We start from the raw sequence: 23,199 nt of genomic DNA, 5'->3' as shown, positions 1-23,199 counted from the left end.
AAAGTATATCTACCTGTAATCTTTGTATTGTGTACTTTGTAAAATGTAAATAAGTAGATAGGCCTCAGAGATGAAAACAGTTGTTAATATGACTACACTAAGCACTAATGTAAAATGGGTGGAGCTAACCCTAAACTAAGATGGCAGCATAATTTCATTTAAGTCAGTAAACCTGAATGATGTTTGCTTGCTGATTATTTGCTAGTAAAGTACAACAAGGGTAAAGAGAAAGTGCTACATACTGACTAAATATTTCTAAAGTCCCAGTTCTGTGAAACAGTTTAGGAATGTTTGAACAAAATGAAAATGTTATATATCTCTCTTGTGAATAAAATTTGGCCCAACTACAGATAGAAACTTCAGGAAAGACCATACAACAACGGTCTTCCAAATGATCAGATTAAATAAATCTAAATCTATTTCCTCTTTTCAACAGAAATCAGAAGAAACAAAACACAATCATTTGCCAGTGCTGAATGTTGATATGACATATGCTTCTAATGAAGTATAGTCAAAAATGGCCGTAATGAAGTGGAAGAGGTAATAGAGGTATTGTTATCAACATCTTTATACTAGAAAGGCCTGAAAAATGACACCATTAAAGTGATGGTATACATTTTATATATACTAATAAATATTAAGTAAATTATACAATTATTTATAGGTTCGGAAATACTATACTGTTAACAGTATTAGTGCATCACAGAAAATTAAGACCAATCTACAGAAAAGCCTCTGGGAATAGATAGTATTCCGGTGGAAGTTTGGAAATTAGTAGGGAAGAAATCTGGAAGGTTCTGTTTAACAAAATTTTAAAAAGAGAGAGGCAATAACATCCTGCAAAAAAGCTGCGGTGGCTGTAATGCACAAAGACCCATCTGATCCGGATTCATATAGGTCCATCTCAATTCTAAACCATAATTATACAATGTTTATGTCTATAATGGCTAAAACGATGGCAAAGGTGATGCCAAATTTGATAGATATGGACCAATGTTGTTTTGTGGAAGGGAGGCAAACATTTCACAACATTAATAGAGCAATCATAATCCAGAAGGAATAAGAATGCAGGAAAATACCACTGTGATTGGTAGTCTTGATGCAGAGAAACATTCAACAGAGTTAGGGATTTTATAAGTAAGGCAATAGAAGCATTTGCATTTCCTGATACAATAAGGTTAATTAGAAACATATATGAGGGATCAGAGGCAAAAATCAAAGTGGGGGGGGGGTCCTCTCTGATAAATTATGTCTGAATAGAGGAACCTGGCATGGGTGTCCTCTTTCCCCTTTGTTATTTATGTTATATATAGAACCACTAGCAAAGAAAATAAGAGACTCAGAAATTCAAAGATACAATTGATACTGTGTTCAAGAAAAGTTGGAATTATTTGCAAATGATATTATTTTGTACCTGATGGAACCAGAAAAGGATATCTCAGTGTTGTGGAATATTCTGAGGCAGTTTTGTGTTTTTTTCAAGATATAAAATTAATGAAGACAAACCAAAGGCTATAGCTATAAATTATGTACCCACACATGAGTTGATCCAACAATACCCATATTTATGGGTCATGATATAATGAAGTATTTTAGGACTATGGATTAAAAAGGATTTGGTTATGACAGCTAAGGATATCCGAGAAAAGACTAAATAAAAGATAATACAAAACTGAGAAGCAGTAAAATGTTTTTAGTCCCTTTAATTTTATACACAGGTCAGGCATATTTTTATCAACCAGAGGAGACATGGACAGTAATTAATAAAGAGTTGAAAGATTTTATTTGGAAGGGGAAGAGGGCAAGAGTCAAGTAGGATAAGTTGATCCTCTCAATAGAACAAGGACATTTAGTATTACCTGATTTGAAGGGATATTTCAGGAATACAGTTAAGGAACTTACATGTAACATAAACAGAATGCTACAATTCAAAGTGGTAAGGGATGATGATGATTCGGGGGGGGGTAATTCAAGAAATAAAGAAAGAATGGGATTTTGGATGCAGATCCTTAAGAAGAATAATAACAGTCATACAAAATATAAGAACACAAAGAGGAAAAGTAGAAAAGGCAATTAGTAATGGAGAAGATAAAGAAATAGAAGCTGAGGTCATAGACTACCTGCAAAGTGAATGATTCATTGTAGAAAATCTAATTCAGAAAGCACCACAACAGGATAACGAGCATCTATATTACAAGATCGAATGCTTAGGTGATAGAACCTCTGAACACTGAACTTGTAATATCGAACACAAAAACGTTGAACGGTGCAGGAAAACACATCAGTTAGCCATGGAAAAAAAATAACTTTACACCCAAACTAAGTGGGGGCTTCAACCCCCACACCCCCTGACATGGAGGGGATGTGCCCCCCACACACCCCCAACTAAATATACCAACTCTGAGATCGCTCTACAGTAGACAAAATGGCAAAATCCGGCAAACAGCCAAGGAAAATCTTTCCCTGCATTAAATCATCTGTTCACTGTTTTTTTGCTTTCGATATTACAAGTTTGATGTTTAGGTGTTCGATCACCTAAGCATTTGATCTTGTAATATAGACCCGATAGAGCTATGGACATCCAAATTAAGGGGAAATCAATGGAACAGGAAGCAATTGGTCAGGTGCCATATGAAGATATTTTGCAGCCTTCCACAGGAAACCAGTATAAATGTTCACTTGAAGCTGGACAGCAAGGGAAGGAACAGGAAACTGTGGAAACTCTGAAGCAGTCAATGTTGAGGACTGATATGCCAGTGAGTTCCTGTATGACAGAGCAACGGATGGCACAGGATGAAATTGAAGAGAATGTGCCACAGGAGGATGCCATAGAACTTTCTATAGAATGCCTGCAGGAAGTGGAAAACAAAAAATGTACCCTCAGTTTATAAGAAAATGAGCTAAGAGAAGAGCTGTTGATTTAGTAGAGATAGCTTGACATATTAAGATCAATGAAAGAAATAGACTGCAGAAGGTCAATAAAACCCAAAAATTCAGAAGTTTGATAAAACAAATTAACTAATTAGGACTATTCATAGAGAGCCATGTGAAATAACAGAAGTGAACAGGATATATTACTGTGTAGCTAAATTAATATGTGATAAAATTCTACCACAAGAACACAAGGTAGTGAGGGAAAGGAAAGGAAGAAATCAAATACCATTATGGAAGTATCAAATAGAGAAAACTATAAAGCAATTTAGAAAAGAAGTGTCACTGTTAGAAGAGTATAGAAGAGGGAACAGAACAACAAAATACTTAGATACGATAAAAGCAATGCACAGTATTAGAACAGAGCAGGATCTATCATGCACTATCGCAAATAAACTAAAAATCTCAGCACAGGTGAAAAACTTAGAAGATATGCAGATAAATATAAAGGAAAAGTACAAAATAAGCAATATATTGATGACCCAAAAAAGTTTTATAGAGAATTGAGAAACAAGGAAAAAGGAATTGAAAGCCCACCAAAAAAAAAGAAGAAATAGATTTATTTTGGAGAAGTATTTATGAAAATCCTGTGGAACATAACAAAGATGCTAAATGGATAGAAGTATAAGAAAGAATAAGAAGCTTAAAGGTACAGGATATGAAATGGGATGAAGTAATAGCTAGAGAGATTGAAAAAAGTTAAGAAAAGCCTCTAATTGGAAAACCTCAGGCCCAGATGCAGTGCCTAACTTCTGATTAAAAGTATTATCACCTTTGCATGAAGATTTAGCCATGAGTAAGAACTACTTATATGCCCACCCCAAAGAGGCACCAACCTGGTTAACAACAGGAAAAACAATGCTCCTGCTTAAGGGTGAACCAGCTAGCTACCCTAAAAATTATAGACCAATAACTTGCCTTCAAATGACATATAAACTATACACTGGAATTGATGCTGATAGAGTTTATAGTCATTTAGAAGAAAGCTCAATTATGGCAATAGAACAAAAGGACAACAAAAGAATGTCATATGGAACAAAGGATCATTTGTTGTTAAATAAAGTCATAGTAGATAACTGCAAAAAGGGGAAGAATCTAAGTATGGCATGGATTGACAACAAAAAAGCATTTGATAGTATCCCACAGTCATGGGCAAAAGAGTGCTTAAAATGTACAAGATACACCCTACAATGATTGACTACATTATAGTGAGCATGAAACAGTGGCAGACCACTTTAGCCATGATAAAGGACAGATTATTATCCCAGGGATAAAAATTCAAAGGGGGATATTCCAGAGTGACTCTGTCACTGCTACTATTCTGTCTTGCCCTTAACCCATTAAGCTGTCTACTTAACAGCTTAGGCCATGGCTCCTAGAAAACATCAAAGTGTAATGACTTCTCATCTTCTGGTTGTCGACGATTTGAAAATTGTATAGCTCATCAGATGAGGAGCTGAAAGTACAACTGCAAGTCATCAAAACTTTTTCAGATGGTATAAGAATGTCATTTGGTCTTGATAGATGTGCAAAAGCAACCTTTAAAGCAGGAACACTGCAGCACCAGTTAAACGCCAGTTTGGGACAAGAATTGATATAAATGAACTTGAGCAAGATAGAGTGTATAAATATATTGGGACGGATGAAGGATCAACAATAAAACATGAACAAATGTGAATATAACTTAGTAAGGAATACTTTAGAAGACTTAAATTTATCCTGAAAACAGTGTTGACATCTAGGAACAAAATTCAAGCTATAAACCTATTTGCTCTTCCTGTCCTAACTTACAGTTTTGGAGTGACTGACTGGCCCCAAAATGTGTTGGATAGATTACACAGGAAAACAAGAAAGATGCTTCATGCTTAGCAAATGATTTATAAAAATCAGTGCATACCAAGATTATATATTCCCCATTCTGAAGGAGGGATGGGCCTCCTTGAAATTGATTATATGTATAGATCTGCAATCTTGGGACTGCACACATATCTGCTGACCTCACAAAACCCAAACATAGTGAAAGTTTTTAAACATGAGGAGAATGAATCTAAGATGACTTCTCTGCCTAGTCTATGAGAAGCATATCTGTGTCAAGCAGGAATGGAAATCAAACCAGAAGTAGATAAAAATCAGGCAGCAACTGAATGTGCCAAAAAAACAAAAGAAAGAATATAAGATGAAGGACCAGATGAGAAGGCAAGAAATGTGGAAAATGCATAAATATAGTTGCAAGTATAGAAAACTTCTGGAAGAACCTCATGTTGATCAGAATTGAGCGCAGGAATGGTTAAGGAGAGGCGAATTCAGACCAAGAGATGAAAGGCTAATATTGACAGCCCATGATAGTGGGCTACATACACATTGGTTTACAAAGTCCATGGAACATGTGGGAGAGCAGACAAATGTAGGTTTTGTAAAACAGAATAGGAAACAGTTGCACATCTTGTTGCTGGCTGTGACATACTGATGGCAGAAGGACTATACACTGAAAGGCATAATAATGCAAGACTGCTGCACCGGGGAACAAGCAAACATTATGGTATTGAAGTAGCTGAAAAACACTGGAAACATGAGCCACAAAGCATCACAGAAAATGATGACATCTACATCACATGGGATCACCCATTACCAACAGTTCAAAAGACAGATGCTAGAAAACTGGATATAGTGGTCCATGAAAAGAAGACAAAAGTAACATTGGTCACTGAAATTGCCACACCCAGTGACTACAGTGTCTTGCGTACAAAGAGACACAAAGTCATAAAATATCAGGATTTGCAAGTAGAAATGAGAGCAATGTGGAAGAAAGATATCCAGACAGTTCCAATACTAGTAGGAGCAACAGGTCTTATAAAAAGAATCTACAATCGTATTTAGATATGTTATGAATACATGTAACCCCATACGAATTGTAGAAGGAGTCATTACTGGGCACATTGTGGGTGCTGTGAAGAGCACTTCTGGCTGACATCAAAGACTGAAACAATACTAATTTCATGAACTTTACTAGTACTTTGACTTAGGAATAGGGTCCATTCCCGTCATAGTATTAGAAACCCAAATATTTTAAAAAAGCAAGAGAAATATTATATTCATAAATTAGCAGAAAGTTTTCTAACAAAAGGAGATTCTGCCAACAGGGATGACTGCAATTAGGGGTACAGAAAATAGATAGGAGGGAGCTGGAATTTACTGCAGAAAGTTGCCAAAGGAATCTAGGTATTGGGAACAAATAATTAGAGAAGGAAAGGTAATAAAAAAGGAAGAGACCAGGAAAACATTTGGATTGCAGGCTAGTGATTGCCTTCCCTATCAGACATTGATGTCAGACTATAAACAAAGAGAAATGGATAAGGGAATCCTAAATTAAATACCTGCACTGGTTGAGTTTTTAATTGAATCTAGAACAGAAGCTGCTGTTAAAAAGGGGATAATTCGTTGGGCATATAAAATATTGCACAGTAACTATAGGTATTAATTAGAATAGGTCAGAAAAGCTTGGGAAGACAGATTAGATATGCAATTCACAAAGTAATTATGGGAGGACATATATATGGCTCCCAAATATGCAATAAAGTCTAGAAGATTTAGGATTTTTGCCTGGCAATGTTTGCATAGATACTTTTATATGCCAAGTAGACTCCAAAGAATTTTTCCTCAGGTAGATGGCAAATGTTGGAGATGTGATGGGGAAGAAAGAGGTAACTAGGGACATATTTCCTGGGAGTGTAATGAGATGGCAGACTTTAAAAATTCCATACAGAGTACTCTGTCAGGAATAGTGGGTGAGCAAATGAGAGTAACTAAGGAAATGATTTTTTGAGCTGGGATACAGGATTTGAATTGCCTAGACACAGTAAGGCTTTGTTAAGTATAATTCTGGTCGCTGCCAAAAAAGCAATAACTAGAAAATGGAAATCAAAACCTAAACCAGCTATACCTGAAGTAGTGAGTATTGTAACAGAGATAAAATTGTAGGAAGTGGAATCTTTAGAAAAGGGTGGGAGTAAATTACATAGAAAAAAATGGAAATTGTAGGAAGAATTCATGCAGAAAAATGTTTTGAAGGAAGAATGAGGTTTAAGTGAAGGCAGAAATTGAATAATTTGTGCAATGTTGCTTAGATTATACATGACATATATTGTTATATATTATATATCTGCAAATGTGAACTTGTTAATATGGCTTGATTACTTTTATATAAGTGTAAGTTTGCCTAAAGTAATAATTCAATAAAGCTGTTTAAAAAACTTGACTGACAGTTTTTCCTGACTCTGTACTTCTGAAAATGCATTAGTTTATAATGCACTTCAGCAGTTACATCAAAAGCATTTTATCTGAGAACTGTAATCCTCTGGCATTTTGTGATATATGTGATTATTCTACAGATGTTATCATCAGTGGCTCCTCAAATAATACAATACAAGCCTAGCCAATTATGAAACAAATATATTTTGCATTAGAGTCTTGTAAATTAGATAAACTTGTGTAGTTATCAGAACATATCTATACACTATTTCCCCTGTTTTTAAAACAAATTCTGTATGCCTATACCACAATAAACTTTCAGCCTCCTTTGATTTTGCTTTAAAAATCAAGTACATTAATTTGATTCCCTAGTTGTAACAAAGCACAAATAGTAGGCAATTTCGACTTCATTCTCTACCCTTTTTAATAAATGAGTTGCTAATAAATCTCTCCCCTGACATAATAAATTTCTTACTTTAAAACTGACATGTAACAGTCTTCAACTCAAGCTGTCACATGTCTACATTGAGTTCTTTGCTGTCCGTACTGTTGTGTTTCTTTCTACCTGTCTCTCTATGAATAACATGAATGTGAGGTGGCACCTTTCATTTAAATTCCCACTTGTCAGCCAAACTTGTAAATTCCTGGCTGGAATATTAAGGACGTCGTATGAATAAGGCAGGTGAGTTCTGAGAAGTAATTAGCAGCAGCAGCTTATCATTGCACAACCTATAATGTAGCATAAGAAGCGCTCTCTACCTGATGGGGAACAAACACTGAATGCTTCACTGGAAGGAAGGGGGAAGGGGCAGATTCAGTGTTGCATTGTTCTGCGTGCATCCTGTTCTCTTTACAAGTTTTTCATTTGAAAGGGCTGCCCGCATTCAAGGAAGGGATAGTAATGGCTATCACCAAGAAATAAGCCGACAATAAAGACTAGCATCATTATACTGTGATAACAAAGATTCTTCTCTGTCTGTGTACTGGTTCTTATGGGTATAATATAAATCAGATCTTGTTGAAAGTTTATAACAGTCTTAAACTGATATGTAGGGTGATATTGAAGGCAAGGGAAATGTGTTATTTATTCCTTCGTTCACAATGACACTTGTAACAAAAAAATATGACTTTAAAAAATATCACACAGCAAATTAAAATTGTTGTGAAAAAAATGAAGTGTTGTTCTAATTGCTATTGCAAAAAAGAATCTAAGCTATCTAAATGTGAAAATGATCACATCTACCATCCCTTGCTCTACCTATGCCTCATGTTGCCTAAATAAAACAAGTCACTCTTTTACCTAAGCAATTTATGTGGATAGGTTAAAATAGGCAAGAATACCTTCCTCTCAACTCTTCCCTAAAGTTAAAAGTCTGGCACCTTCAGATGTATATCAACAAGCAAAATACCAACAAAAAAGATGTTTTAAAAAATCGATGAAACAGTGTGCATGCCCTGAAACATAACCTTGAAGAATTAAAATTTAAACCAATGTTTACTGCAGGGGAAGCTTGCTGCACCCTCCAGACCTCCTACAATTTAAATATACCAACTCCAACATCGCATAATACTATTGAAAAGGCAAATTCCCCAACACTGGAATTATACTGATCTCAGACCACAGCCAAGCAGCTTTCCTTTTGATTAAATTAAGAAGATAGAGGAGAGGTGATGACTTTTTCACCATTTGACCTAATTAATCAGAGCCATTTCATATATGTGTGTGTGTGGGGGGGGTGTAGATATATATATATATATAGAAACACTTTATAACCTCGAATTACTGAAATGTCGAATTTCAGTATCTCGAGACTATAAAGCCGAATGTTAAAAATAGCGAAAGGTCATAATCGCGAACTCAAATATATGTCGAATTCGCGGTTATGACCTTACACTGCGTAATGTCCGGGATTGTGTTTTGATGGTGCGCAGTGCTGTGTGTGGATGTAATTGTTATGTCAGGTAAGTGTTTTCTAAGGGTTTTGAGTGGGAGTTAGAGTGTATGTGAGTGTGCTGATGTGTTTGATGTGTGTGTGAGGGGTCAGAGAATGTGCGTGTGTGAGTTGGCTTTTGTTTTGTGTTTGTGCGATCTCTGAGTTAGTATATATAAGTAGGGGGGGCGCAGCCCCCCACATGGGGAGTGCAGGGGGGCTTGCCCCCTGCTTATGTGTGTATGAGTTGTGTATGTGTGTAGTTTTGTTTGTTTATGTTCTGATGTGGGTGTTGTGGTGTATGTGTGGTATAGTGTGTGCGGTGTTTTCGGTGTTGCGAATTTCGCGGTTTTTTTGTGTCGGTATTTTGTGGATTCGGTTTTATAGTCTCAAGATACTGAAATTTGATATTTCAGTATTTCGAGGTTATAAAGTGAATATATATATATATATATATATATATATATATATATATATATATATATATATATATATATAGGTCTATTTTACATGGTCGAATTTTCACAAAGTCGACTTTCATATGGCCGCGCTCATATGATCGACTTTCGGAAAAAAAAACAAAAGGAAGAGCCAGCAAGACCAAAACCCAATTTTAGACAATTTATTGTAGATACATAGGACAGCAAAGAGGTACACATTTCGGAAAGCCAACCATGTAAAATAAACACAAAAAACACAATGAACACTTACCTTAAAACTGTCAGCAGGTGGCTCTGCCCCTCTGCACCCCCCCCTGGGGGCTCAACCCCCCCATACCCCCCATAATTTAAATATACCAACTTCGAGATCGCACTACAGTGCGGAAGAGGGAAATGTTCCCATTCCACACTGAACGGAGGTAGCGGTTCCCCATGGTCAGCTTTTCAAAAGTTGATCATATGGTCTAAGCCATATGAAAGTCGACCTTGTGAAAAGTCGATCATGTGAAGGGGACCCATATATATATATATATATATATATATATATATATATATATATATATATATATATTGCTTACCTTTCATTGAATGGACACAAGATCAACATCTGTTTAGTTGACACTATTTGGCTGACAGAAACAAATGGTCAATGTCACATAGGTGCAGGGCTGGTCTTTGCCCAACTGGTGTCCTAGGCAAATGGTTTCCACAGTGCCCCCTAACACCACTCAGTTGCCCCCATCTTGGTATACCTACACTATCAAGGTTACTGGAAAAGTCCCCTGGTAGAACAGCGCCCTAGGCAGCCACCTAGTTGGCCTATGCCTAAGGCCGGCTATGCTTAGTTGAGATCAGCAATACCTAAGTAGGGAAATATTGCCTTTCCTCAGAGATTGTGCTGTCTCACAGTTACTCTATATAATTAGCAAGGGATGTGGGGGGATGTTGGGGGGGCTTGTCTCCCTGGAAAAACACTTGTTTTTGGTTTAGCCTGCTCTGAGGTTAGTCATCATTGCAAGTGCAGTACATGATGATGTTCCATATTGCAACATTTTGCTCCTGTCATTAAGGATGGAAATCATCTGTCCAGTCAATGAAGTGGAATAGATCCATGTAGATATTTATATGGCATGCAGTCTGGTAAAGGTGATGAAGCCTGGCTGACCATGACCCAAACAACCCAAGTTTGGGTAGCAATATCAGTATTGGAAGATCCAGGTGGGAGATGGGAGTGAAGAGATGGCACTGGTTCATCCAACTGGGGGGGTACAGTGGCTCCACTCCACCAATTACATCCAAACAAGTGGGAGCTTACCAGACATTGAAACAACCAGAACTAGTGGACATGACCTACAACCAGAACTGGTGGACATGACCTTGGCACTCCCAAACTGTGACAAAACCCTCACTGAGTGTGAATGACACAGGCACATTCATGGCAAGGGCAGATGAAGCCCTGTGGTGATGCAGGTGCTCATATCAGCCACTAGGGGTGGTATTGAGGCCTAAGTAAAAAAGCCCTCATTGTTGGGATGCTGACTAGGATACTAACAACCTCCATGGCTGCCTGGATGATGGCCCCTCCAGTCATGTCTCACCCAAACACTGGGGATTCCTAAGTAACAAGGAAGCAAATGTGCTCCAGATCCATAGGCGAGGTGTGATGGTCAGCAAGCACAAAGGCAAAAAAGATATAAAACTAGAAACCCTGTAAAAAGATTTTACATTGTGTAGCTAATCCACAATCATGACAGTAATATGCTTCATAAAAAGGAACAGATGTACTACTCAACCCCATGGCACAGGAGGATGAAGCCCTAACTATGACCAAAATGACCCTTATTTCATTAGCAGCTTGCCCATCCTGAAGGAAGGATGTGACCAATCCTACCACATTAGAGACACCTGACAGAGGGTAGGCAATCACTAGAGGGACTGGCTTGGGTGGGCTCACTCAATACAGTGACACATGCGCAGCTCAATCTGGGATGATGATTGTGAGACCACAAATATCACTCCCTGCCCAGGCAGCTATTATGAGTTTGCCAACTGACTAAAGCGAAGTGATAAGAGGAATGGGGCAGGGATCATCATGAGCCAATAACTGAATTGCTCCTAAAAGGCCCAACTCTCACCCCCAAGAGGGACAAATGAGCCAGAAAGATCTCATCTAGTTTAAGGATGCCTGGTTCTTTCTCTTAGGAGAAGAAATGTGCCAATGGGGCATAGTTACAGAAACCACTGGACAGGTCCTATGAAGGAATGACAGAAAGTAATGGTGATACATTTGGTCCATGCTGTAATGAGCCCTAAACATACATACATACATACATACATACATACCATAGACATGATGTCCACAATGACAGCCCATTACTTGTAATACTTGTGATTTCTCCATCAAATACAGTGGTGTGGATTACTACCATATATAGCCTGAAATACTTACTAATATCTTATTTTTGTTAATACAGTTATACTTCCACAGTTTTCATGTTTAATAGCTTGTCTTTCAAAGTATTGCTACAAATCAGTATTGCATATCTGTTACAGAACACAGAACCATAATATCAAACCCTCAGGATAACTCACCATGTTACTGTCATATGACTAAATCCAAATGCATAAAAATATTTTAATTCTGTGCAACATTTACCCATAAATATATACCTATTAAATGTTAACATGGATAATGGATGCGCCAGCACCATGGCATAAAGTAATAAAGCCCTAACTACAGCCCAGGTGACCCTGGTTCAGTTAGCAGCTTAGGTGTCTGACATGCTGACAGGGAGGGATGCAATATGCCCGTCCCGTGGGGGTAGAGTGTTTGTCTAGGCATTCCCTGCAAGAAGGCATAGCCCATACATGGAAGTAACCCTATGATGTAACAATTAAACACAAGGGATTGGGGAATACCAAGAAGTAGGTCATAAATGAAAAAATTCCCCCAGGATGCCTTTAAGTTCTGCATTGACCCCAGTCTTAGAACTGGGCAAGGAAATGGGGATAGTCTGGGGGGCATTAGGAGAGAATGGTAGGCTTGGTGATGGACAGGGGCACGGAGGTAACCAGAAATAATGAAACAGAAGGGGAACAAAAAACATGAAGAACAGATGTGCACTTAATTCATTCATACACATAATCACATGCCCATATGATTTTTTTATCACTGTTCATATGTAAACATAAATATTTAAGCAAATTCACACAATGAAAATACACAGTAAATACATTTATGTTTTGTACTTATTGAGATTCTGATAAGCTGTTAGATAAGCAAGAGAACAAGCATGTTTTCTTGAGTTGTATAAAGTCAGAATGTTCCTGTTTTTTTTAAATTGAATGATAATGATAAAATGATAGCTGGTGTCATACTCTTCTTTGGTGCTGGAAGATCAGAAGGCTGTGGGTTCTATTCTCCCTCGAGGCGATTGGATTAATTTTCAAATTGCTGACAATGCAGTACAACATTAGGAGGTGTTGCACTCTTGAGTGTGCCATCCTTCGGATATGATGTCAAACTAAGGCCACACCTGTCTGAGTTGGTGGTAGCTCAGGTGGATGTAAAAGATCCTACAACACTTATAGAAAAAAAAAACAGGAGACACTCTCCACTGTACTAGCTAAATTTCTCCTAGTAGAACAAATACCACCTCAGGTCTCCCCTGAACAGAGGCCACTAGCCTAGTAGGACTAACACAGTCAACAAAGGATGGATAGATAGATAGATAAATGAATGAATCAATGCATTCATAAATAAATAAATAAATAACTAAATAAATACGTAAATAAATACTCCACAAAAGCCCACAATTCTATAACAGTAGAATATTCTTGTTGTAACACATCCACATACTGATCTGTTCTTATGGTGAGTGAGACCACTACCTACACATGTTTAGATGGACATTATAGGGAGTTTAGAAGAGAAACCTTCACATACAGTATATCATAGGTCTTGTCTCCATATGCCAGTCCATCATATTCATGGTGCACAGCAGTTCTCTACCTGCAGGCATGGTCTGAGGCTGAAAGGGAGTAGTATTTGAGCTATGCACACTGAATTCTTGATGAATGCAGCATCCATCGTAATGCAGGACTCAGTACCATTTGAGGACAACACTGAGCAGTGGCAATCCACATTCATGGCATGGAGTGATTCATAAATGTGTCAGGCTCTATTGTTATGATTGTGGAACAGCTTACACTTAAATATTATATAAATGAAGTGGCAGCATCACATTGTTGCTCACACTGTCTAATTGTAGTGCTCTCAGTGTGATAGGTGGCACAACAAAGTATTGCTGTCACATTCAGTTACTTTGATCAATATGTCTAACCCATAGGCTTTGATGGAAGCTCAGTGTTTGCTTGTAGACTCATAAGTCAGGTTTGTTTGCCGGATGTAATTACTCATCCATGGCTTGCTCAGCACAGCATCACTGATTATTGGACTTCAGGAATGTTGCTCTTTTTTCCTGTGGTTAGTTTACTTCTGGAACATTCTTCCCCACTGTGGCATTTCTATACTAATCAGCTTCCTCACTGCTAACCACATTGGAATTGCATAAGTTTGCCTGTCACATTTAAATGTTTCTCTCCTAGGGAAACACAAGTAGGCAAGGTTTTAGAAGTGCTAAACAGCCACATTATTACTTTAAACTAGTTGTTTGAGTGTTGTGTTATATAAGTTTTACTTTCTGTTATGAAATGTTTGAGGTTTTTCAATTATCAAGAGCAAGTAAAAATGGCAGCTGATGTTTTTTTGAGTAACTACACTGATCTATTCAGCATGGCTAAAAAACTAATTTGTGTGTGTGTGTGTGTGTGTGTGTGTGTGTGTGTGTGTGTGTGTGTGTGTGTGTGTGTGTGTTGTCCATTACCATTTACATTTTGAATATTAAAAAGGCTCCATTGTGTAATATACAATAATAAGTCTATTTTTTGTATTGCTACAGGTATTCTCTGTGTTACATGCTGTTTAGTTGGACTGATGTTCACCACGGGATCTGGAAATTATTGGTTTGACATATTTAATGACTATTCAACTACCCTTTCACTGCTCTTAATTGTCCTCGTGGAAACCTTGTCGATTTGCTACGTATATAAAATAAAAAGGTTAGTGCTTCCCATCATTATTAGTTTTATGTTTAAATTGAAACATTTTCTACATATTTCGCATATTCGTATTCACATTGTCAAGATAGTTGTTCTAGCATTTGCTTGTGCAACCAGCTTTAAGAATGGCAATTTGTTTAAAAAATCAAGAAAAGTATTTGGGGAAAACTGAATGGCTCAATGTAAAAACAAGTTGTATTTATTCTGCACTTTATTTCAAATGCTCAGAAGTATGCATACTCAAGAAAGGAAACAAATGGCATTTCATAAAAATGTTTCTTACGTTGTTACTGGGTTCAAACTTTTTTGGTTCCAAAACAGGTTTCTGTACCTTTATTGAATATGACCATTAGAAATATGTTTTAACAGTTTTATTTTAATAGGTTTAACTGACAATTGGCTGGGAAATGTTATATTGACTGTCTTCTTTCCTTACTAATGGCTGATTGCTTTGTTAAAGATTTGTGAATTTCCTGGTTAATGCCTGATATCAACAATACATTAATAACAGTCCTAACTGCATGAAACCATGTATACATTAAAGACAAACAGACACTGCCCATCCTGGGGTGAGAGATTGTGTGAGCCAGATCATACATCCATCATGAATAAATCCATGTCTTCAACTTTAGCATCAAATTGGGTAGATCTACATATCCACCTTCAGCATATCCGGGAAAGATGCTTCTGTACATTGTTGTAGCTCATCCCCCTTTCTCAGATCAAAACATCCTTGTTCTTGCATGGGTTCATAGGTGTTTATTAGGCTAACAACCACAAGGGTCTTTTTAAGCCTAGCCATGCATCCCAAATCTCTGACAAGTTCTGATACCCTTGATAAGTGTAGGCAGGGGCTTGGGAGAGGAAACATTTGCAAGCAGGGGCCTGAGAGATGAAACATTTACAGGCTGCCAGTGTCCATTAGAGACATAGGTGCCAAACCAGGGATGAATTTCCTGTTCCCCATCCAATTGCCCAGGTTGCACTTGAATTGGGTTAGGGAGGAACTCTGCTTCACAAGGATGGGGAGCCTGTTCCAGAGACGGGGTAATCTCTGAGATACATACTTGTCTCTACAGCAGGTTCTATTTATGTCACAGGCAAGGTTTAAGTCTTTAGAATGGGTAATTCTGGTTCTGTTTGTTTTGCAGATATGCAGGAGGTCCATCACAGTGGGGTCTGTCAATGCCCTGTATGTGAGGCATAGATCTCCCCTCAAAAGCCTGTAAGAGACAGAATACAGGGATTGAGCCTTGAGGCAGTCTGCATAGGAAATTTTACTTAAGCCTTATATTCTTGTAGTGAAAAACCTCTGTGGATGTTCCAGTTGTTGGATATGCCTGGTTAGGTACATACCAAAGGGGGCATTGTACTCAACGATAGGTCTGCTGAATGAAGAATGCAGTGAAACAATGACTTCCTTGGACTAAGATGCCATACCTTTGTTTATAAGTTGTGCAACATTGAATGATTTCCTTACTGTTGTAGACACATCATGGTAGCCTAGATTACTATCTATGTGTGTCCCTAAGTCCCTGACTACTGGGTCAACTCTAAGGGGTGTGTTCTCAATATGATAGCTACCAGGGGTGGATGACTTCCCGAAGGATACTATTATGCATTTCTTGGCATTTAGTTTTAGTCCATGGCTCTGACACCAGTTGTTTGTATGTGTCAGCCTCTCCTGGGGAACATTTGTGTCAGTGTGGGATTCAATGATAGCTCCTAATTTGCAATCATGTGCAGATTTAGTCAGCCAGAGACCATTGACATTGGCCTTGACTTCAGAGAATTAAATGCCAAAATGGAGCAGTCCAAAGACTGATGCCTTGTGACTGGGCTTTTTGTAGAGGTCGACTCCTCATTTCTAACTTCCTGGGTCCTGTCTGTGAGCCAGTTGGCTATTCACCGGGTAACATATGAGTTTGTACCTCACATATCTTAACTACTTTTCTAGACCTTTCTGTAATGGCTGAAAACCTCTGTTATGCCTCCAGTATATTTACCTCCTTTAAGAATATAAACATATCCAGCTCTTTAAGTGTGACTTGTGATACAGACCCTGCACTTTTATAGCTGTTTTTCTATGGTCTGCTTGACCTTGTCTAAATCATTCTTTACTTGAAATCACGAAAAATGTACATAGTTGCTGAGACGTGATTGCTATATGTACGGTCAGTATTTCAGTGAATTATATTTCATCGGCCACCTAATTTCCAAATGTTTCAGTGGAACCATTTGTTTCTCTTTGATTTTCTTAATTTTAATAGTCTGTTTTCAACCTTAGTCCATAATTTATTTGACTAAATCACTGTGATATAAAAGAAATAAGCAATAGCAATGCACTTAGCAACTGATTAAATTTGAGTTTTACATCTGTTTTTATACGCATGCAGAAACAGTGTGGAGCTCCACAGACAGCTAATATCAGAAATGACTGCAGAGCCCTGTCTGTACTCAGCTAGCAAAAAAAATGTTGGGCATTTAGCATAGTCTGTTCTTTATAGAGGCAATCCCTTTCATATAGTAACAATTCACTGTTCTTCTGTGTTCTTTTAAATGTCACTTTTATTATCTGGTTAATCAGATCTCTTCATGTGCATTCCTTGCTGTAATGAAGCTGTATAATGCAAACATGTGCATATTCATATTTTTTCCTCTTGAAAGGTTTATCAGAATATGATAATTAAATCTAATAGCAAAACAAATGTAATATCAGCCACTGGATTCAGAAAGGCCAGTAATGTGCCCAGGATGTAATAAACAGCATGATCATTGTTGTTCAATGAGGCCCAGCGGGAAATAGGTAAACATGACTGTGCCACCAAAGCACAGACCAGCCAGAGATAGTGCTGCATAAATAAGCCATACACTTGTAAAATCACTGTGGAAATAAGTACACTGTACTATGTTAGGTCACATGACTCGGGACCATAAGCATGAGTGTAATAAGCTCTCTATGATGCCCATTCACAATCACATTGAAGAAGCACTACTATATAATGAGGGCACAGGTGAGAGCTCATACAGAGGCTACACAACAAAGGTCTGGCTATGTTTATATTTTAAATTAAAAGAAAATGGCAGGATAGGATGGTCAGAAATAGGGAAGAACAAGCAGAAGAGTATACAGAAGGGCAATGAGAAGGGAAAAGAGGCACGGGTTGGAAAAAGAGAGTAATTTTTTACATGGTCAAGTACCCTTTTTTCATATTTAGAGAAGAAGGGTAGTGGGGAGGGAAGCAGGAGAATAATGTAGGTAGGAAGGAGAAGATAGGGATGCCAGCAAGGGCAGACAGACAAGTATATAACATGGATAGATACTGATGGGAGAGGTGCTGATACAAAATGAAGATACACAGACTGAAAAGTGGGAACAAGGGGTAATGGGGAGGAATGATCAACAAACAGTTGAGGGTGACTGACAACCAAGGAAGGGGAATTCCATGACGGGGGATGGGGAGTAAAGACCACCTGCTAAAATGCCACAGTAGAGAATCCTCCTAGAAGTCAGTCTCTTCCACAACTGGCATCATAGCTGGGCTCAACCACTGGTGGCTTGATGGTCAGACACATGCAGCTATACAGCTCTGCCAATCACCTAGGGATGCACTCCTAGGTATAAATCCAGGTCTCAAATCACTGGTCCACCTTATTCCTGCCCAGCCTCTGCAGCTTCCACCAGGTCACAGAATGGGATCTCCCCAGTGCTGATCTCCAATGATGTGTCTATGACCCCAGTGGAGAAGCAGCACTAGAGGTCACTAATGAGGCCTTCTGATCATCCCCCATAAAAAGCATCACCCTGCAGAGAGGCTGCCTTGGGCACCACTGGGTGCCCAACAGTTACTGGCAAGGCCAGTGTTGACAGCGATAGGTGCTGCCGCAGCTGAAACTGCATAAAAATGAAGACAAATGGAAAGAAGCAGAACAACAACAAAAAATTATAAAATGATTTTGATAACAGAGAGAGAGAGAGAGAAAATAGAGCAAAATCAGAAATGATCACTATGCGGTGGTGCACCTTTGTATTACAGGCCTTGAAGGAGAAAAATGCAGCCAGCAGAACAATGGAGACATAAATGCCTAGGAAACGCCTGTGAGAAGACTGGGGGATAATGGTGGGGATAATAGTGGGGAATATTACTGCATGTCTCCCTGTCACTACTAGGTGGGACAGTAGCACAGGTTCTGAATGGTGAGCAGGGGGTGCGCGTGCATGTGTGCGTGTCTGTGTGCATGTGCATGTGTGTCTGTGTGAAGTGCAATGTTCCCCCATTTTTGTGAGTACTATCTCAAGAATATTTGAGCCCCTAGTGGAGTGAAGACCAGCTGTTCCAGAGCATTTGCATATATGCTTCCCAATTTATGGAGGGGGAATTACAATCACCCATGTGTAGTGTGATGGGCAGAATGGTAAGTGATTCTAGTACCTTCAGGTATGCAGAGTGGTTTTCATGGTTCATGGTTGGGGACCTGTAGTGAGTGATGATATAGTGAGGGATTTTGCCCGTTGTCAGCTGGACATGGAGTGGCTCAAGTGAGTCATCCTGTTTGACCGATCTAGAGGTGTGATTGTTTTCTATGTAGATAGAAACACCTTCTCCTTTTGTATTTTTTTTTTTCCTTTTTAGGGGGTGGTCAGAATGTGTGACAGCACTGTAGTCTTGCACTGCTGGGTGCTTTCCACAGCATTGAACTATATATCTGTAATTGCACAGACGTCAGCATTCTCCAGGGTGAGGAGAGCTTCCAGGGAGTGCAGTTTCTTGTTAAGACTCATAGCATGGAGCAGTAGTACCTTCAGCTTGGCATTAAAAAAGTTTGTTATGTTGGTAGTTCTATTGGTTTGGCAATACCTATAAAAGGTACTATGGGGGTAGGTATTGCCTTGGCCTGTATTCGAATGCCTAGCAGCAACAAGTGCAGACCATCTCTGGCAAAGCAGAGTGGTCTGTTGATCATGTCATTCCAGGCCAATAAGTACTGAATCCCCTTGGAATGACACCAGTAGCCAAGCCAATTATTGAAGTCAATCATTTGCTGTCTGCATTGTGGTATCATTCTTGGTGAGGGTCGAATGCTGCTCAATACAAGGGTTATACCAGTCTTCGACACATATTCAGAGATGTCCATCATGCGTCTCTTCGTGTAATCCAGGGAGGTACATCTCAGGTCATTCGTACCCACATGGACTATGACTGAGTCATATTGGTACTTGCAACTGAGTGACCTGAGTGCCTACATGATCTGGCAAATCCTGGCCCCTGACTGGCAACTGACTGCAACTCTCTCTTCATCCAATCTAGTGAGTCGGATGTCCATGTGTCTCATAATGGAGTGTCTGTTGACCAAGATGTTTGAATGTGTGGTGTTTTGCCTTAGGGGCTATTTGTAGAGACACTGTGATGTGTATTTTCATGTGTAGTGGACAGTGTTGATTTGGTTTTGTTTGCATGTGGTTTCTGAGGGCAACATATGAAAGGCCTCTGAGGTTTCAAGTAAGTTACTTATGAGTACCTCTGCATATGTGTGTGTATGTGTAGAGACCATATTTAGTGAGGGAAATGATGCGCATGTACTGACAATCTGTTTGCCATCCGATTTGTCTGTATGTGGAAGTCATGTCTCAATGTTCATAGTGTAACTGCATCTCTCACATACTGTGTCTGTTTGTTTCATGATTAAGTGGTTATCAGGATACATGAGACAATTGCTACATTACCTCAGGATGCCCATGTTCACCAGACTGGCCACAGAGATAGGAATTAAGTGCCTATGCATGGTTTCAGGTTTTAACTACGGGTTTAATCAGGGAGAAGAGTGAAGAGATTTAACTGGATTGGGATGACAACACACAGATGAAGAATGGGTGCTTTACTCACTGTGAACTGCAGCAATCCAATAAGTCGATGTTGGTCTGTGTGCAATTCAGATGCTCCTAAAGGAGCAGGAGGACTGGGGAAGGTTGTAGAGATATCTATTCTAAGGGAAATTTTATCTTGAGAGCGTTTGCATCTATACAGGGCACTGCCAACTGCCGCTGCATTTAGAGCAGCCTAGTGCAAATATTTGGCTAATACAGAAACAGAAAAACAAGTTTTAAAACAGCAAGCCTAAAGACCCATCAGGAAAACACACAATAAGCTTTCAGCCAGCAGTCTCCAACCTGGATGAAGATGAAGTGCCTGTGATGTGTGGCAGCATGCACAATGTGGAACAGATGAAGAAATGAGGACATAAGAGCAGAAGCCAATGTAGCTACTATTGCATAAAATGTCAAATAGAACATATTATGGTGGTTTGGGCACATCTGCAAAAAAGCAGAAGACAATCTGGAGAAGAAGATTTGGGATAGACAGAAAGAAGGTAAGAGAAAACAAAGGCATCCAGCAAATAAGTGGATGAATTGTGTAAGAGAAGACCTGCAACAGTTAGACACAAGTGTCAAACAAGGCAGGAGAGTGGCATTGAATAGAGAGATAGATGGTGACAGTTGACACAACATCCCTACCCTATCTAGAAAATTGGAAACAGGGGCCTGCTGTTGCTGATGATGATGATAACAGGTCTGCTGCAAGGTCACTGATATGATAAATCATGTCTGCATGAAAGCTCAGGTCATTGCAAAGGAGAGTTAGCACAGAAAAAGGACCAACACTGCAGACCACTAACACAGATTTAAAGAGATCTTAGTGTATCTGTCTAGAGCATTGATAGTACACTGCTCCCCAGGAGAGGCCTTAATGTGGAAGCTGGGCTAATGATGACACCATGTGCTTCTGTCTGGAATTCATCAGGTTGATATGGTGGTCCACCACTCTCATGAACATCTGGATTGTAAAAATTGCCATATCTCTCCCATAGGTACATCAAGGATACCACCACCACCTCACTCTACACCCCAAGGTATGTATGTATGAATGTATGTACCTATGTATGCATCTATTCTGACACCCACACAAAACTCCTAGGGGTCATTATCAATGACAAACTAAAGTTCAACCTACACATACTCCAATGTATAAAAAAAAAAACCCAGAAACTAGGTCTGCTATATAGGAACAAAAAATTCCTAACCCCTGAATCTAGACTTACCCTGGGCCAGGCATTCCTCCTCCCCTCCCTCTTATACGCTGCCCTAGCTCTTACCAATATCCAGGCCTCCACTCTAAACAAACTCCAACAGACTTACCATAAAATAGCCAGATTCATTACTAACTCCCCATACAACTCATACCACTGCATTTCTTTAAACTCTCTTCAATGGCTTGAACTTCCCCAATTTCTTCTATCTTATCAATTTCATATGCTACATTCTATTCTTTATAAACCCTCCTTCTGTCCATCTCTGTCTTCCTTAGTTTCCAACTACATCCCATCCCGGACCCTCCGTACTTCTAACCAACAATTGCTTGATATCTACTACCCAAAAAGGTCAGTAGGCAAACTACTCTACAAACACTCCCTTGCCCATGCTTGGAACAAACTTCCCTTTGATTTACGTTCAATCTCCAGCGCCTCACACTTTAAAAATGAACTAAAAGCTTATTTTCTCAATTCCAGAACCTGCCCTTGCCATGACCCTACCTAGTCTTTCTTCCCTTTATGTACCCTCAAAAGGACCATACTTAGTACCTCATTACACCTCTCTCTCCAATGTGTCTACTATGCATTTGCATAATTTTATACAAACAAAAAATTTTTATTGTTGACCTATTGAACTATATCAATGTAAAATTGTTACTTAGCTTCTTTTTAATTCAACTTTAACTTTATGCATGTAACCCAACATATGTGAATATTTTTGCTATAACTGCTATATCAATATTGTTTAAAATTGTACTTGTTTCAAATGTACTACTGGAGCTTTTCTCCTCAGGTCTCCACTGAAAATGGGCCACAAGCCCAGTTGGACAAACCCAGTTAACAAATGTCAATAAATAAATAAATATAAATAAATATTCCGTTTGCAATATATTACATGATCCTCTCAGGAAGATCCACCTCATCACTACATAGTTTACCCAGCTCCTCCAGACTTCCAGCCATGTACTACAATAACATATCTACTTCTACTTCTCTTAATCCTCCCCCCTTCAACCTATGCAATCATTGCTGATCCCTGTCACTGTGCCTGTCACACATGTTCACAGGATGATGATTGTGCCCAGACCACCACACAGTGTTATGTGGGTAAGTTAATGCCCTATGCTCAGTCTGACTAATCATGATGTCTAATGCACAGTATGACTAGTTAATGTATAGTAGTTCATAACCTATGTGTAGTATTATATGCATCAGTTTTATTCTTTGTTGTCACTTCTCTGGTCCATAGTTGAGGAACAGACATCATCACCTCTTTGCAGGTGCTGCAGTAAGGAACAGATCCAGCACAAGGCTCCCCAGGCAACTGCTTAGGGGCTGCTGCTAGCTGGAGGACCCCATAAATCCCAACATCACAAATGTCTTTTCTTTTTAAGAGTGTATTTATGATTGATGCATAGTTATGCTGGTCATCACTAAGT

At 38.8% G+C, this 23,199-nt stretch overlaps 1 protein-coding gene across 1 annotated transcript in view; it reads left to right on the top strand.

Annotated features, from left to right (window-relative positions):
* SLC6A20 (solute carrier family 6 member 20) overlaps positions 1-23,199 on the top strand; it is an 817,648-nt gene that overhangs the window by 644,308 nt on the left and 150,141 nt on the right. The window contains exon 9 of the mRNA XM_044065525.1: positions 14,512-14,671. Within this exon, the coding sequence (XP_043921460.1) occupies positions 14,512-14,671 (160 nt within the window). The remainder of the gene's footprint in view (positions 1-14,511; positions 14,672-23,199) is intronic.

Source organism: Protopterus annectens, chromosome 3.part0 (assembly GCF_019279795.1).
Source record: "Protopterus annectens isolate FY-2018-M chromosome 3.part0, PAN1.0, whole genome shotgun sequence".
NCBI classification, from domain to species: domain Eukaryota; kingdom Metazoa; phylum Chordata; order Ceratodontiformes; family Protopteridae; genus Protopterus; species Protopterus annectens.
Note: the sequence above shows the minus strand (reverse complement) of the source record. Positions and strands in the feature narration are given on the sequence as shown.